We start from the raw sequence: 12,335 nt of genomic DNA, 5'->3' as shown, positions 1-12,335 counted from the left end.
CTGTACAGGTGCTGCACACAGTCACAGATAGTCGCTAATTAGTGCGAAATAACAGTTTAATAAAACTCCACAGGTCATAATATTAATCAGACAGCTGCAATAAAAATGCACAGACATAGAGAGACTCCACTACAGTGGCTGCTTTGACATGCTCATTTACTGAGTGAAGGACAACCAGGCGACTGCAGCTACCTGCTGTGTCAGCTCACCTGCCAGTCAAAGCAACCACTGCAGTACCCACCAGGTTCAGATCAAATAAATAAAGAAAACTTTATACACTTTTTGTGAAGGGGGAACAATCTACAGAGGTCAGTTCTGTAAACACGTTTACTTCAGCTGTAAATTAGTGTTTTAATGAGGGAGTCTGTGAGGAATCACTCGTTTTTAGAGGCAACCTCAAGTGGGCATTAGGGGAACTGCAGGTTTTGTTAACGAGATGCTGGTTTCGTTATGCAGGAGGATGACGGTTGGTACCAAACAACCTGTTCTTTGTTTTGTATTTAATTAAATTAATGGACTGATTTTGTGGAACAGCAGTCTATAGCACTGCTGTGCACTTTGTGACTTGAGGGGAATTTGACCTGCTGTGTTCAGTCACCAGTTTGGACTGCGTACATTACAGGTGGGTTTAATTTTGCAGTTGAATCAATGATCATAAATAAAACTATAAAAACAATTACAAGTTGTAATGAGCCTGGTTTTGTTGTTGTTATTTATTTCTGGACTTTTTAAAAAATTCTTTGTGGTGCCTTATTATCTTATTATTTATTTGTCAGTTCTGTTTAACATGCACACACAGAGTGGCTTTGAACAAACTCTTTCCAGTGATGTAAGTTCGTTGTGTTGTCCTTTAAACAGATCCTTTGGCAGCTGCTGTCCTCTCTGGGGGAAAATAAACAGCTCAAGATGAGTTCAATGTCAACATGTGGACATGGGAGAAAAGAAATCCAGCTTTCAGAGCCCTTCAGGAACTCTCGTATTTCTGATGACAGCCTGCAAGCAGGAAATGAGGAGAAGGAAGAGGACGAGGAGGAGGTGGTGGTGGTTCAAATCTCTTCAGATTGCTGCAGGCTGCAGTCGGAGGGTTGGATGGTGGAGCGGTGAGACGTTGTGGACGGCAGCTGATGGGTGAGTTTGATACAGATTTAACCTGAAGGTGACTCTGAAGAAGAGAAAAGGGATTTATGTGAGATTTGGAGGAGATTTCATCTTTTCTGGAGTGTTTTATTGAAGAAAAGCTGCATTGTTGCTTGACTATCTTTTAAAATGTGACACAGTGTAGCTATACCAGCAGCAAGTAAAGTGAACACAAAATAGGACGCCGAGGTGCTTCTAAACTAAAATGAGCTGATCTGTGTGCTACAGCCTCTTTAAACTGTTGTTGTGCATTAATAACACTTTTAATAAATATTAAAAGTGTTTTCAGAGTTACAAAGTATGCATACACCTATAAAAGAATCCAGAGTAGACCGGAGATTATGCAGGGTAAAGGCAAGATTTATATTTGATTTAAAAAAAAAACAGACAGACAACATTTTTTAAAGTTTATGAATTTATCACTCAGTGTTTGCAGAAACGTGTCTGAGCTTTAGTCTGCTGCAGTCAGTCAAATTAAACTCCTTCCTTCCTCATTTATCTAACCAGGAAAGCTGCAGGTGAAATGAAGAGTGCGTGCTAATGATGGGCAACAAGAACAATAAATATAAGATTTTTAAAAATGCCTCTGACTGATGATAGATGTGCACAAACAGAGAGGACAAAGTGAGAGTCTAGACTCCAGTGAATGCATTTAAATGACTGTTACACGACTGCCAGAGGAACACACAGCTTCCCCAAAACATAAACGAAGTATTAAGAGAACAAACTGGTTCATTCAGCAGTGATTTAAATTCTCAAATAAATAATTTTTGCTACCAACTTGCGAAAAGCTTTTTTGTCCTATTAACACCCAGAAATCTCCTCAAATGGAGCCAGAAAGTTTTAAGGCTGAATTTTAAGCTATAAGAAGATTCTTTTAGTACAGCAGATGAGCAGAAATAATCAGAAAGTGCAGCGCTGCACTAACACCACAGATGAATCCTCAGCTGAGCTGCATGTAGAGTTAGCAAGAAAATCTGATCTATAATTGAAGAGTGGATTTAATCTGTGCACACAAACACACATCAGCCTCATCAGCCAGTAAGATCTCAGCCTCATTTAATGCGTTAAACATTCAGTCACTTAAATTAATTTAATCTACGTGTTTAGTATAAAAAAGCTGGAGATTGAGACAGAAAATCAGAAACAAATTACAAATTTGTCGTTTTTTCGGAGATAAACTTTAATAAAACGTGTATTGTTATGGATTTATTTTTCAAGTAGCTATCACATAAAGAAGCTTAAAAATGTTTGTTTTATTTGCATATTTTATAAGTGAATTAAACGAAAATACACTAAAAGTTTTAAATTAACGTTAATAACATGTATTAATGCCATGGATGACGTAATAAATGTAATCATTATTCTGGTTAAATAATCTTCAGTCATTTGTTTAATGTTTATCATTTAAATAACAGTTAAAATCTGATTTATGTTTAAACAGGAAAAACTAACACGGTCACACATTTAACGTCGTTTAACGGAGACGTTTATTTTGAGAACAGGGTTTATAACTTTCTTAAAATAATAATAAGATGTTTCCTGCGAAGCCTTTAAACCTGCTCCCGCTTTACACCCGAGCGGCTCGGTCACACCTCTCCCCCCGTGTTGCAGAGCAGAGCTACGGGGAGGTGAATCAGCTCGGCGGGGTGTTCGTGAACGGCCGCCCGCTGCCGAACCCGGTGCGTCTGCGGATCGTGGAGTTGGCGCAGCTCGGTATGCGGCCCTGCGACATCAGCCGCCAGCTGCGGGTCTCCCACGGCTGCGTTTCCAAGATCCTTGCTCGCTACAACGAGACCGGCTCCATTCTGCCGGGGGCCATCGGCGGCAGCAAGCCTCGGGTCACCACCCCCGCCGTGGTGAAGAGCATCCGGGACTACAAGCAGGGGGACCCGGGCATCTTCGCCTGGGAGATCCGGGACCGGCTGCTGTCCGACGGGGTGTGCGATAAGTACAACGTGCCCTCCGTCAGCTCCATCAGCCGCATCCTCAGGAATAAAATCGGGACTCTTTCTCAGCCGCGACCGTGCGACGGCATCAAGGCCCCGCTGCAGTACGGCCCTGTTTACCCGTACCCGTCCTACAGCGGGCCCGGGGCCCCCTCCGGGACCAGAACCGGCAGCGGCACCGCGGGACACATCGGCCTGCCCCGGAGCTGGCACAACTTCCTGGGCATCAGGGCCTTCATGGAGCCGGGAGGTTGGTGGAGACTCTTTATATTTCACACTTAACACTCAGAATAAACATTTTAAAAATCGGGTTTATGCATTAAAACATTTAAATTTTGTTTAAATGATCTGCTGGTTTATTCAAATAAATCAAACCAATTATTCTACTTTTATCTTTAATACAGTAAAATGAGTTATTTAAAAATTGATAAGGTTTGATTTTACATGATGAAAATTATTAACATTTACCTTTTTAAATAATCTTATAATAATAATAATACGTTTGATTAGTATAATAGTTATCCTTCTGTTAATTTAAACCTTAAAAGTTTGAATCTAAACCTTAAAGTTCTCCCGACTTTAAATGAAAACATAACTTTAGTCCACTGTAGATTAAAATGAGTTTTTCTGTAAAATTAGTTTAAATAAAAAAAACTATGGGGAAAATGAAATGAATTAACAAATAAAATGTCTTTAATGGGTGGGTGAGTGAATCAGCAGATTATTATTGTTATTACAAATAAGAAAAATGGGTTTATTTATTTCCTCACTGGATAATTCTTGTACATTTAAATTGTCAACATGAAACTGTGAAATATTCATTTCCAAAATCATCTTGTCTCTGAGAGTACATTTCAACAGATGAGAGGCACAGATTATAAGTTAGTCATACACTGTGACCTCAGTGACCTTTTGATAAACTAACAAAGTCTAAAGACCATCATTCACTGCAATCTAATCGTGCTGTCGTGTTGTTCCTGATTCACATGTTAAATATTAAACACTCGTATTTCTGGTTAAAAGTATCTGGGTTGGAATCAGCTGAATATAGATGAGGTGATATTTTTGTATTTTGTCAGCAGTTACTGTCGAAGTTTGAGATCAAATTTTCTCAGGTGACACGATGGTTCAGTGGTTGACGCTGTCGCCTCACAGCAAGCCCAGGTCTGGTGTTTGAATCCATTGGACTGGCCTTTCTGTGGCAAACTGTGATGTTTGTAGGCCGTGTGTTTGTTTTCTCTGGGCACTCGAGCTTTAGGGTTAACCGGTGATTCTACGTTGGCCGTAGGTGTGAACGTGAGCGTGAATGGTTGTTTGCCTACCTGTCCGAGGCATAATCAGCCTGAAGTGGATAAGCACTTAAGAAATTACTGAATATAAAGATTTATTAAATAAAAAATAAACTATAATAAGTCTGTGAGCAGCTCATCGTCCTCCACATCTGATCTAGATCATTAATCTTCTTCAGCTCTGCTTTATTTTTCCTGATAGATACGTCTTGATCCACAAAGCTCCTCTGTAACCCATTCTGATTTATCTGAAAGCGAATCAAAAATTACAGAATATTATTTACTGAGAGCTGTAAAAACTTTCGTTTAGCTTTCTGACAGCACTCAGCAGACACACGGACATTAAGCCAAGTAAATATTAGTTATATGAAGGCATATATGAAGATTTGAGTGCAACATATTGTGGATGAGTTTCAGGTTAACGTCACTTTTATCTGTCAGGTTAACTCCTCAGTATTACTATCTAAAGATGTGGCTTTAGATGCCAGTCTGTCAGCCCCAGGGCAGCTGTGGCTACAACTGTAGCTTGCTTCAACCAGTGTGTGTGAATGTGAGAGTGAATGAATAGTGCCTTGAAAAGCGCTTTATAAATCCGTACTGATTCAACACATGCGAGGCCCCGGAGATCATTTTGATATTTATTTATTCATTCAGTACTCACATATTATACAGACTAAAAAAAACCCCAAACAATTCATATAAGATCCATGCCTATTTTACAAATAATGACTGAACAGGCTCAGACTGAAGCCGTGCTTCTATTTATGCCTGGCCTGTATAGTTATCATTAACGGTTCCCTGCCAAACAAACTAGCAACAATATTCTCACATGTAACCCTCAAAAATACAGTTTTGATGTGTATTCAGTTACGTCTGTGGTCCTTCTGTCTTAACCTTTGGATCGTGAGGCTTCATGCTTTCACATTATTTCTCTGAATGATTTTAAATCGGTGCCATTTAAAAATAAAACCCAAACATTCGCAGTACGTTCATTCAGGGTGCGTCTAAACAATGTGATGCTCCTCAACAATCAAACTGTCGTGCTAAGTAAATCCATCCTGTCGAATTCTGCGCAGCGCAGATTTATCTTTAAAGCAACAAACTATTATACATTTAAATGTTTGCCTTACCACACCTAACACTGGACGAACAGAATGCAGTAAAAATCAAATTATTCCTTATTTTATTTTCTCCCTCCATCATGTGATTAGAGAAACACAAACTGACAATAAGCCAGCCACTCTACATCAGCAATGTCTGCATGCAAACCAGATCCAGGAGATATTATCAGAGAGCGGAGTCTGGAGTGCACGGAGGTTTCTGAGAGCGCTCGTCTGTTGGTTTAGTGTGCGTGTGATCCAGACAGTTTCCATGTTGCTGCTCAGGGCTCTGCAGGGTCAGACCATCTGCTGCAGCTCTTGTTGTTCTTCTGGAGGATGATGGTACTTCTTTATGACTCTGCCTGGATGTTTGGGCTTGTTGCTCTCCTGCAGAGTTTGAAGTTATTGTTTTTGGGTGAAAGGTGCCACAGAAAAATGTTTTTAGCTGCTGAAGTTCTGCAGCCACAGAGGAATGAACTGCCTCAAATCCATCACAGACGCTGTTAACCAAAGTGTCTGTACAGCACCTTTTTCTTTTAAATTTTATATTTTTTCCCCACAATTTCTTTTTATTTTGTTTCTGTTTCAGTAATATTTATCCTGTGCGTTCCTGATGTTGCTCCAAAATTAAACAATGTGGAAAAATATTAACTGAACCATTTTGTCGTGCATAAGAGTTTTAGTTAACAATTACAAAAAAGCCTTCGACTGCTGTCCTTCAACAAAACCTAATATGTGTTCTTATTGCTAATGTTAACCTGAAGCAGGCCAGAAGTGGCTCCACTTCTTGTCTTCTTATTCCACCTTAAACTTTTTAATTCTATTATGTTTTTATTTACTTTTTATATTTACTCTGAGTGGACTCATTTAATCTTATTTTTTGATATGAGCCAATTTGCTTTTTAAAAGTGCTTTCTCAAATATCCTTTGCTGGGCCAGTTACCTATCACGTGCCTTCAAAAACATTGACCTACATCAATATTTAATGTGTTGTTCCTCTAACAAGTTTATGAAATTTGATTTAATAGGTTTTGCACAAACGGCTTTACTCTAGTCTGACGAAACAACAGATAACTGGTAGAACATCGGTTCTCAACTTGCCCCACTGATCTCTGCTGAATCAGTTTGCAATGAAAAACATTAAGACTGTATAATTTTTTTATGAGCTATATCATTTTACATGTTTTTTTTAAAGGTGTGCCTGGATCTGATGGACATCCAGCCAAAATGGAGGAATGGACCAGCGTTCCCAGCATGACCAGTATGAGCAGCAGATCGTTTCCGTCTGGAATCAATGGAGTCGAGAAACCCAACAACGAACTGGACATCAAATATCCACAGCAGGTAAGTAACCTGAGCATTACCTGCAAACAAAGTGTTTTTGCACAAGGAACACTTTTAACTGCAGGAAGGTACAAATAAAATAGGACTTTTAGGTTTATTTTGGCAGTAAAACAGGAATAAATTCTGATTATGAAATTAAACTGGTCAACATGTCACAGGCTTTAGATGAACTGGAAAATAAAAGTGTGATTTACAGCACACAAATGAATTTATTAAAGTCAGAATCCTTCTATGTCTGAATTTTGCTTTACTTGCTGCTATTTTGCCATTTGCTTGTTCTGCTTTGATGATAGTTGTCAGTCCCGATTGTAAGGAGAGCCCTGATTGGCTACAATCCACCAGCCCCTCTCATGTTTTCCAGTTTTTCGGGGAAAGTAGAAACAGCTGTTAAACTGAGACTTAGAAATACTCCAGTGGAAGTTTTGAAGAAAGAGCCTAAACTCTTGGATTTTCTTAAAAGGTTGTTTCAAGTGTCTTTAGCTCATTAATTTCATCTTTGTGTAAACCTCTAACAGCTGCTGATGTGCACAGAGCTTATAGAACAGCTGTTGTAATGTGGACGAATCAAAAGGGAGTATTTTACTATTTACTTTGGAACAAAAAGGAAAACAAGGACATTTAGAGAAAGAGTTATTTCTCTAAAAAAATTTAAAATTGTTATTCATGTATTATTTTTTACTCTTTTTTGTAAATTAGGGAGATTTTCTGACTGTGCAATTTAAAAAAAATCAGAAACTGGAAGATCTTCAAAAGTCCTCCAGAAATCTCATTAGTTAAAAAAACTAAAGCTTTAAAGGCGTTTGTGATCAGGGAGATATGCAGGACTATTTTTTAAAAATAAACGTGCATTTCAGCCTAATGGCTTTTCAAAAAGCGAGTAGACCAGACTCACTTATGAGAAAACCTTTTAATATTTATTAAAGGGCAAAATGAATGTTAAAGCCATCATCGAGGTAATTTGAGAAAAAATGTCAGTGACAATATTTTTAAGTAAGACCAGATCCAAGCATCAATCGACAACAATAATTAGTTGATGGAAAGTGTCGGCATGTAAATCATCCTGAAAGATCATGGATTGATCGGAATGTTACTTCAAATCAAGTGGGATTAAAACCTTTCCTTTTTTCCTTGTTTTCCTCAGTCTTCATCCGGCCTGCCTGGTTACCTCTCAGCTTGTGCATATTCTCCGCCGAACCAGTACTGTGTGTATGGAGGCCCTGCAACCAACTACATGAACTCTGGACACCACTGGCAGCCCCAGTCCTCCAGTCTGACTCCCAGTTTGAATTCCAGAATGACCCCCAGTCTGAGCCCTGGAATGACTCAGAGTCTGAGTCATCCCAGCTCAGCTGCACTACAGGAAGCTGCAGATTTCCACTCCACATCTTTCAAACTTTCACAGAGAGAAGGTGAGAGTGACTCAGACGTTGCCTTCGAGCCAGTTCTGTGTAGCACCACATCTGGTCCAGATGTTTTTACTGTTACTGATAAACTAGCAGAGCCCCACTGCTGTGATGAAAAACAAGGGGATTTCTGAGACTAAATATTAATGACCTATTGGCTTTAATTTAAAGTGAAACCATTGTGCTTATTTCACTGTTTATGTTACACCGAGCCTTGTTTAAACCCCTCAGTTCATATGAAACAAGCTCTTATGTATCTTATGTATGATATCATACAGAGCTGAGAGTAGAAAAGAAAAGAGATGCATAAACAAATCATGTAGATAAGATAAAAGAAAACACATTAAAATCAAACAATATACCAATACAGTTTAAATGGGTACAGAGTCAAACAGTTTATAATCCCTAATTTAAATTGACCACCAGGTGAAAGGCAGGGTATGCTCTAGAGAGGTCACCAGTCTGCCGCAGGGCTGCCAACCTTTCACTCTCACATTCACACATACGGGCAATTTTTAAAATCAGCAGGTACCCAGGTACCCAGAGATAATCGATGCAACCATGGGAAAACCATGCAAACTTGCACTAATTCCAAAACAACAAAAACAGAAATCTTAACAAAATTGTTCAGTTGAATGGTCTCAGTGTCAGATCACTAGGCATTGGGGATATGTGGCAGTTATCCATCATTGTGTTTTGCTCTGAAAAACAGTTTATGTTCATTTAGTACAAGTTATAGATCATTAGCTAATCATTAGCTCTATTAGTAAATTGCAAAAGTAAGTGGACCTAGAACCAAACCTTGTGGGACGCCTTCCGTTATCGTTAACTGTTGCTGGTCAGACAAGTAATTCCTGAACAGTAACTGGCGCCATTTTAAAAGCTTGACACGCAAACCACAATCATCTGTGTGGCCCAAAAATCTAGCAACCTGGTGTTTTTCTTATCCAAGCCTTTATCCAGAACCTAAGTAACGGCAAAACAATGCAGTGCATACACGGCTTCATCTGGATCATCTGCCACAGAGCATGCGTTTTACGTATAAGAGACTCTATACTCTTAGACAAACCGGCTAATTTGGAAATTGGTCTTTAGTTATTTTAGGGCGATAATATGACTGGTTTCCAGAAGTGTGCTGTATTTCTTTGCCCCGCAGATTCCCGATTACTCTGCCAGCCCACTGTTGATATTCAGTAGTATTTCAGTCTTTTGTAGGATGGAAGCTAAAGAGAAAGTTGACTTTTGTGGCCTGGCTGAAAACTACAGATGTATAAAACTGTCTCTCTAAAAAGCCGCAGTGCTTCTATCCAGTGTTTTAAGCTATAAAAACACATCTGAGAGAATTTATTTTCTGCTAAAAGCTGCATTTTCCTCCTCAACAACCACTAATGTGTGTGCATTTTTAAGAAACACTACGGTTTTGTTAAGATTTAAAAAGCCCCAAATTGCACAGAAGAAATAGCTCCTGGTTTTCACAGAATAAATAACATTTCCTTTATAGTTAGTTGGCTGTCCTGTGCAAAAACTAACATAATTCACACATTTTCTGTGTAAACTGTTGTTAGCAGTACATTTCTAACAAAAACAGATTAAGTTTGATAAAAATGAATGAATTTCATAACTGTTTGCCTTTTTTCATCTTCAGGACTTGGCCTCAACAAATCTAGTGGTCAATAAAAAAAAAACCAATAAAAAAACACACAAAATATTAATGTACTGCAAAACCAAATGAAAATGAAACTCTGAAATTTTAAGGGCAGACATCTGAAATAATGAAGCCAAATCTGATTTCCCACCAGCAGCGTCAAACCTTATTAAAGCTGCTGAAAAACACGAAGCCCACAGAACCAGTTTCTGATAACCATCAACAAACAGATCATTCCTATTTATCCTTTGTTTAACCAAAAAATCCCTTTGAAGTTAGTTTTTTTTAAAAGGAGGATCAGGCTGGGCAGCAGGTTTCAGTACAACACACTCAAAATGAATTTAAAAACCCAGAGACGACCTTTAAAGGAAGGTTGAATAAAATACTGAAAAACACTGAAACAGAGAACTCAGTCTTTCTTTCTGTAGCATCTCTGACCATCAAAGGAGATATACTTTCTCCTGTCTGTACACTCGTACCTAGAGTAAAGGTGTGTTTGGATCTGAGGTCTTGATTTTATTTAAGCCATTGAGCTATCTGTGAAGTTTCTTTAAAATGGCTTTCAAAATAGCAAAGAATAGAGGCGTGCGTGCAAGTTCATGCACAAACTATAATTCATTTTTGCAGTTGGTGAAGTTCTTTGTCAATTAATGAGAGTTTTGTGGTATTTTAATGCTTTCAATGTCCTACTTATGACTTCTGATGCTGCCGAACTGATGCTAACACTTCGTCTTATCATCACCAGAGTATTTACTCTGCCCAGCTTGTACAATGAAAACTGACATTAAGAAAAAACGTGTTTTGTAGGGGGTAAATTTTAAGAAGAACTACACCAAAACAAACACAATGGCCGAATATTGAACACACAAGTGTTAGATATTTCGGTCAACTTTGCACAACTAATGGGCAATCTTATGAGTGTCCCAGTTCAGGTCAAATTATATGTGGGATAATCATTTCTATGTCTGCTACTGTGTGGACGCTAAAGGCTGTTGTGACCTGTGCTTTCAGTGGTAGAAGGAGTATATTTATCTTGCACGTGGACTTCAATGCTAGCTCTGTTGTCATGTCAGTAATACCAAGTTACCCATGTAAATTGGTACAAAACTAGATTACGTACATGAAATAGATCATCTTTATATCCATGCCAACAAATTCCTTTATGATTAGATTTCTAATTCCCTTAGGGAGAAGTCTCTGACCAACAAGTGTCTATTAAAAATCCTTCAAATAATTGGGTTTCAAAGGGCTTCCTAGACTGATGGGCCACAAATAAAGTCGGAATCCTTGTTAGGCTGATACGACTGTGTGCATAGTTGATTAGAGAAGAGCTGTTTAATCTCGATAAAATAAACTGGATGCCGGTAAAAGAGAAACATGGTCACGATGTTGCTAATGGGTTCTTTCTTGTGTTTCCTTTGCAGAGGAAGGGAAACTTCCCCTGAACAAACACCATCACTCTGCTCACAGATTATCTTCAGCCTCGTGACGACGTGGAGGAAACGCAGTGGGACTGGAGCGATGTTTAAATAGGGTCATGTTTTAGAAGATTAGTGGCAAACTGAGCTGTGACTGTGCTGGAACTACAAACCAATCTGTCCGAATCGGGACTTTTATTTAGTGATGAAAAGGTGAAGGAAGAAAACACGAAACAGACCAGAGAAAGTCCTAAAAAAAAATGTTTTTAGCTTGAATAAAACTAATTTGTCTTCCATATAATTTGATGTTGTTGCCACAAAAGAGAACGTTTAAGCTGCATTTGAATTCTTGTAAAGTATTTTGGCAAAGCTGTATATATATTTTTCTATACATTTGCTTAATAAATATTTAATAATGCAACAAATAATGCATCTGTGCTCATTTTAGCATTAGGAGGAAAATATTTTCAACATATTATATTAAAATGGATCAGATAAGAATCTTATCATTAGAAAACTGTAGTTATTAATTAGTGTTATTATCCAAATTGTTTTGTCTTTTTTTAAAATGCATTAAATGGGTTTGGCTCTCCTGTAATTGAAGTTTAATGACACTATTTATGGGTACATAACAGGTAGATTTTGTTGTTTACCTTAAGCACAGCATATATTTAAGAGCACTTGATAATAAGTCTGTTCTTTTCTTGGCTTTGTCTTAAATATGGAATGCAGCCTGAGGTTACTCCATGTCATTTAGTTCTGTATTTAACACCAATAATTTACGAAATCTTCGTCTGTCTGTTTTAACCAAACATACCTTCGTCTGACCCACCTGAGACATACCTAGCGTGTCTGAGAGCCTGAGTAAATTCCAGCCTTTTTATTTTTCAGTTAAATGTTGTCACCTGTGTAGAATTTTCTGGCTGTAGGACAATAACAATATATCTTGTCTTTTCATCTTATCCCACAGTAACTGCAGCCTGCAGCAAATGTTTAATCGCTGAACAACCGTTGGACGATCTTTTTTTCTTCCTCTTGGTTGGTTTAGAA

General features: G+C 38.3%; 1 protein-coding gene across 2 annotated transcripts; it reads left to right on the top strand.

Annotated features, from left to right (window-relative positions):
* The first annotated feature begins 1,059 nt into the window (after positions 1-1,059).
* pax1b (paired box 1b) lies at positions 1,060-11,651 on the top strand. 2 transcript variants are annotated; one of them, XM_087852047.1, is made up of 5 exons: positions 1,060-1,128; positions 2,757-3,336; positions 6,671-6,819; positions 7,961-8,228; positions 11,292-11,651. In XM_087852047.1, the coding sequence occupies exons 2-5, from the start codon at positions 2,856-2,858 to the stop codon at positions 11,354-11,356; spliced, it is 963 nt and encodes a 320-aa protein (XP_087708173.1). In that variant the 5' UTR covers positions 1,060-1,128; positions 2,757-2,855; the 3' UTR covers positions 11,357-11,651. The 2 variants fall into 2 exon arrangements, with proteins under 2 accessions (XP_087708173.1, XP_087708172.1); XM_087852046.1 differs by lacking the exon at positions 1,060-1,128 and adding an exon at positions 1,644-1,761 and having other exon boundaries at positions 2,752-3,336.
* The last annotated feature ends 684 nt before the right edge of the window (positions 11,652-12,335 follow it).

This window comes from Neolamprologus brichardi, chromosome 15 (assembly GCF_056152115.1).
Source record: "Neolamprologus brichardi isolate AB-2024 chromosome 15, ASM5615211v1, whole genome shotgun sequence".
Taxonomy (NCBI): domain Eukaryota; kingdom Metazoa; phylum Chordata; class Actinopteri; order Cichliformes; family Cichlidae; genus Neolamprologus; species Neolamprologus brichardi.
Note: the sequence above shows the minus strand (reverse complement) of the source record. Positions and strands in the feature narration are given on the sequence as shown.